At 45.7% G+C, this 4,728-nt stretch overlaps 1 protein-coding gene across 1 annotated transcript; it reads left to right on the top strand.

Moving 5' to 3' along the window:
* The first annotated feature begins 238 nt into the window (after positions 1-238).
* p2ry1 (purinergic receptor P2Y1) lies at positions 239-3,283 on the top strand. Its single transcript, XM_078246009.1, has 2 exons — positions 239-561; positions 891-3,283. Exon 2 carries the CDS (start codon positions 920-922, stop codon positions 1,979-1,981), a length of 1,062 nt encoding a protein of 353 aa, XP_078102135.1. The 5' UTR covers positions 239-561; positions 891-919; the 3' UTR covers positions 1,982-3,283.
* Positions 3,284-4,728: the final 1,445 nt, after the last annotated feature.

Below are 4,728 nucleotides of genomic sequence, written 5' to 3'. Positions count from 1 at the left end.
ATTACTGTATTACACAACAGCCTACCTTTTAAATGTTCTCTCGTTAGACATGGATGCCACATAGACCGTTGTGTTATTTTTGAAATACTCTTTAATAACCATCTAACTTTTACTCCGCCTGGTTTAAAATGTGTGTAGCCTATCTGAATTTCCTACCAATATGCCGCTCGTGCCGGCAGGTCAGATCTGATAAGGGTCCAATGGGAGGAGAGAGGAAAAGAAAGAGCGCGTTTGGAGACGGGAAGCTGCGTGATGCGCACCTCCCCTCTCCATAGCGCAGAGAGCCTCCTCTCGCTTTACGGAGCCTGCTTGCAATTCCTGCTCTCCATGCCAGAGCCTGCAGCTGTCTCCGTTGCGTCCCACCGTCGCCCCGCGTGACGAACCGTCGGCAGACTGTTTTCCCCTTCAAGTCTCAGCGCGAACCTGAAGGATATCGCAACTTTGAAACAATTTCCAACACAGTTCGGTCGCTGACAGCACGTAATCTCCTATCCGCGTGTTGACTAAAATCTTTGCAACTGTGAAGGCTATAGGAATGTGGAATACAGGTCTATCTCAGCGGTGAGTGTTGTAATACGCTTATAATTACTGTGTGTGTGTGTGTGTGTGTGTGTGTGTGTGTGTGTGTGTGTGTGTGTGTGTGTCCACACTCAAGTGTTTGTTAGACTGCACGTAGGCGTTCCTCAAAATTAAGTTTGGAGCTTAAAGCGTCTGTGCATGACTGGTTTTGAATGCAAACTTCATTTACATTGGAACCTAAACAACTATAGAGGATAGCAACAAATCACAGCTATATTTCACCTACACTTATGTGTCTGTGTCTGCACCTTAATACCAAATCATATCTCAAACATGAAACGTTTCCTCATCTGTCCATCCGTCCCATGCAGTAAAAGGACCTGCCTCAGCCCCTGACACCATGACCGCAGACCTGAACTTGACCTCCCTGCTGAATGTAACAGATCTCCACAATCACACGAGAGGATGTTCCCTCACCAGGACCGGTTTCCAGTTCTACTACCTGCCCACTGTTTACATCATGGTCTTCATCACAGGGCTGGTGGGCAACAGCCTAGCCATTTGGATGTTTGTGTGCCACATGAGACCCTGGAGCAGCATCTCCGTCTACATGTTCAACCTGGCTCTGGCTGACTTCTGCTACGTCCTCTCTCTGCCCTTCCTCATCTTCTACTACTTCAACAAAACAGACTGGATATTCGGGGATGTCCTGTGCCGACTGCAGCGTTTCATATTCCATGTGAATCTTTACGGTAGTATTCTGTTTCTGACCTGCATCAGTGTTCACAGGTACACCGGGGTTGTGCACCCGCTCAAGTCTCTGGGCAGACTGAAGAAGAAAAATGCGGTTATTACCAGTGCGTTGGTGTGGGTGGTGGTTGTTATAGCTATCTCCCCCATCCTGTATTATTCCAGGACTGGCTTAAAGCGTAATGCGACTACTTGTTATGACACCACCACTGAGGATGAGTTACCTGGTTATTTTATCTACAGCATGACTTTGACTGTGTTTGGGTTCTGCATCCCCTTCATTATCATATTCTGTTGCTATGGCATGATCGTCAAAGCGTTGATCTGCAATGATATGAACAACGCGCACTTGCGGCAGAAATCTATCCACCTGGTTATCATCGTGCTCGCCGTCTTCGCCGTCTCCTACCTGCCTTTCCACGTGATGAAGAACCTCAACATGAGGGCCAGGCTGTACTTCCAGGGCCCTGACATGTGTGATTTTAACAACCGCGTCTACGCCACCTACCAGGTGACACGGGGGCTGGCCAGCCTCAATAGCTGTGTGGATCCTATTCTTTACTTCCTGGCTGGAGATACCTTCAGGAGGAAGCTGTCACGGGCCACTAAAAAGCCCTCCAGGAAGGGGGACAATGTCCTTCAGTCCAAGAGCGAGGAGACGGCCCTCAACAGCCTGGCGGAGTATGTGGACAATGGGGACCGTAGGCTGTGAAAGGGAACCTCAGTGTGCCTGAGTCACGGGGGTGTGGATCTCTATTAGCTTTAGAAACCATGATGGACTTTGTACTGAATAAATAAATGCACTGTGTGGGATTGAAGGCTGTGTGTTAAACTTAATGGCCCATGGTTTATGGATCTGTAGGATAAATACTCCATTTAACTCTGTGATAACCATCACTTTCCTGCAGCCTGTCCATGTTGATAAGCTATTGTACTGTATTGTCCTGTACACGTGTTGTACTCTAAATGTTCGAGACATCACTCTTCATTCTTATCGAGTAGTCGGTGTTGCTTACACTTCGGACAAAATGAATATTATAATCAGGCGAGCTGGGGGAAATAGCTTTCCCTTTCGAGCTGTAATGTCCCGTTTATCAATTTGTTCTGAAAAAACAGGACAGAGAACGGATTGCACCTCCTCAAGCCACCGAGCTGATGCTTAATCAATAGCTATTAAGCAGGTGAGAGCTTGTGATTAAGGAAGTGTTCCTGCGATGGCTTTTAGAGGAAAAGGTAAATGCACTGAACAGCGATTGCTGCATGGATGTGCCGTGCAGACATTGTAATGCACTTTGACCGGGGATTCTGCTCAGAGGGGCCACCAATCATTTCTTTGTCCATCTACTACTGACGGGGCGAGGAATGTGGTCGACTAGTTTTCCATTCTGACAGCTCTGAGGTTAAGGTCTGCAACGGCTCTGTTACCACACTCTTTCTCTCCTTGTGAACTTGTTCCTCACAACAACAAAAAAGAGAAGGTAATACTTACAGTATTCTGTGTATATGATACTACAATGAATGTTCTGTACAGGATGTTGTGACGTTCCAAATTAGTTTGTGTTGTTGACTGTTTTTCAAATCAGTATCACTAATCCAGACATTTAGTGCATGAGTCCAGTATTAAAGACCATCAGTGAAACACTAACTAACCGCAGCAGGTTCTAACTATTCTAGTGTTTATTGCAACTAAGGGAATACATAATGTCTTTTCAATGAGCGTAACAGACACACCAACATATTGAAGACTTGTTTGTATGAGATACCTCAAAGTAAATACTGCACTGTGTCCGTGTTTTGACAGATGATCATTTCTCTTTTGCATCTGTTGTAATTACTCTGGAGAAATGATCGTGGAGCTCTCTCGGTGTACCCTGGAGTACGTAGGTGTTTGATGTAATACCTTTGTAAATCTGTAATGGGGTCAGCTATTGTCAAGAAAGGAAGTGAATCACCTGTACAGGGTATTTTGGGCCACGTGTATCTTTGTCAATAAATTTTTATATTTATAACATGCCAGACAATGTTATAAGACTCACATAATTCTTTTTGAGCTGGTGACTGAGTCTGTGATTTATAGCACTGATGTCTCCTTGTTTGTGCCAGCTGCACGTGTTCTCAGCTAAATGTGTGTTACTGTTAGAGTAATAGAAACACATTTGGTTGTGGAGACATTCGTGCAGAGTTTTGTCCTCTTGCTGCTCCTCCTCTTTCTCCACGCTCCTGTTGACTTTATTTTTCAACACAGCCAGGCGGAAGCAAGGGTACGAGGGAGGAATAAAGAGTGGCACCTCTTTCTCCTGGCTTACCCTAAGACAACTTTTGTGTCTGTCACAATGGTGTTGGGTTATTGATGCAGACAGGGTTGTGAGGCTGTCGCCAGGACCCCAGGGCTGCGTGGTGTTGTTGGCACAGGAAACCAACCAACCCTCTTCCTCCAAACAGTGCACATGAATACAAACAGCTTTTGATTTCCTGGCTTTGAGGTACAAACCACAAAGCCGGACTTGGCAAACCTGTGTGTGTGTGTGTGTGTGTGTGTGTGTGTGTGTGTGTGTGTGTGTGTGTGTGTGTGTGTGTGTGTGCGTGCGTGCGTGCGTGCGTGCGTGCGTATCTGTGCGTATCTGTGCGTCTCTGCGTTAAAGAGCCAGAAGGCAATGGAGACCTTATTCGAGTAGGTGGTTGTTTCCGCTGTCATTTCTATTTGTTGGTCATGGGTTGTTGTTGCGTTATGAAAAGAAGGCACTGTGACATGCACATGGGTCATGGGAATAGGAATATGTATGTATATCTGTTTATTTGTAGAATATATACCCTCTGTGTTCTGTGTACACGTAATTAGATGAAAGGAAGGTTAGTTTCAGCCAGCACCAAATCTCGAGCCAACGTCAGTGCTTTTGAGCCTGAGTGTCAAATCTTGACTTGCAGAAAGTTGGGATGCTTGCCAGTATCTCCTCCCTTCCTTCTCAGCCACCTTTCACCTCTTTTCTCTCACATCCTCCACTCTTTATTGTGAATCTAGAAGAAGAGAATTAGAAGAAAAAAAAGCCTTTTTTTCACTGCATTTCACCACCTTCAGGGGAATACTATTTGATTAAGTGTTGGGAGGAGACAGACAGAAAAGTCCAGTGTGAAGAGTTATGGCAGAACAAAGTGTGTTTTTCCCCAGGACAGTGTTGGTGGAAGGGGGGGCCCACAGGGTAATCACAGTCAGGACAGCTAAAGTAAAATACTGAGCTTTGTTGTTGGTGATTTACAGTGGGAGCTGGCACAACCACATTACAAACCACAGCTTGAGCCAAAAACTACTGCGGACCACACATGAAGCAAAAATGATCAAACTGTAAGCGTTTGGTCTTTGTTGGGTAACCCATGATGCAAACACACATGGGACCGCGTGATGGCAGTGATGTGGTTGTTCTGCAACATTTAGTGCATCCATTGGCACCATGTGACAGTGCT

This window comes from Sander vitreus, chromosome 3, assembly GCF_031162955.1.
Source record: "Sander vitreus isolate 19-12246 chromosome 3, sanVit1, whole genome shotgun sequence".
Lineage (NCBI taxonomy): Eukaryota > Metazoa > Chordata > Actinopteri > Perciformes > Percidae > Sander > Sander vitreus.
The sequence above is the reverse complement of the archived record's forward strand: the minus strand, read 5'-3'. Positions and strand labels throughout refer to the sequence as shown.

Bases quoted from the DNA above. Each gene is read 5' to 3' on its own strand.
- p2ry1 (XM_078246009.1), top strand. From the start codon at position 920: ATGACCGCAGACCTGAACTTGACCTCCCTGCTGAATGTAACAGATCTC.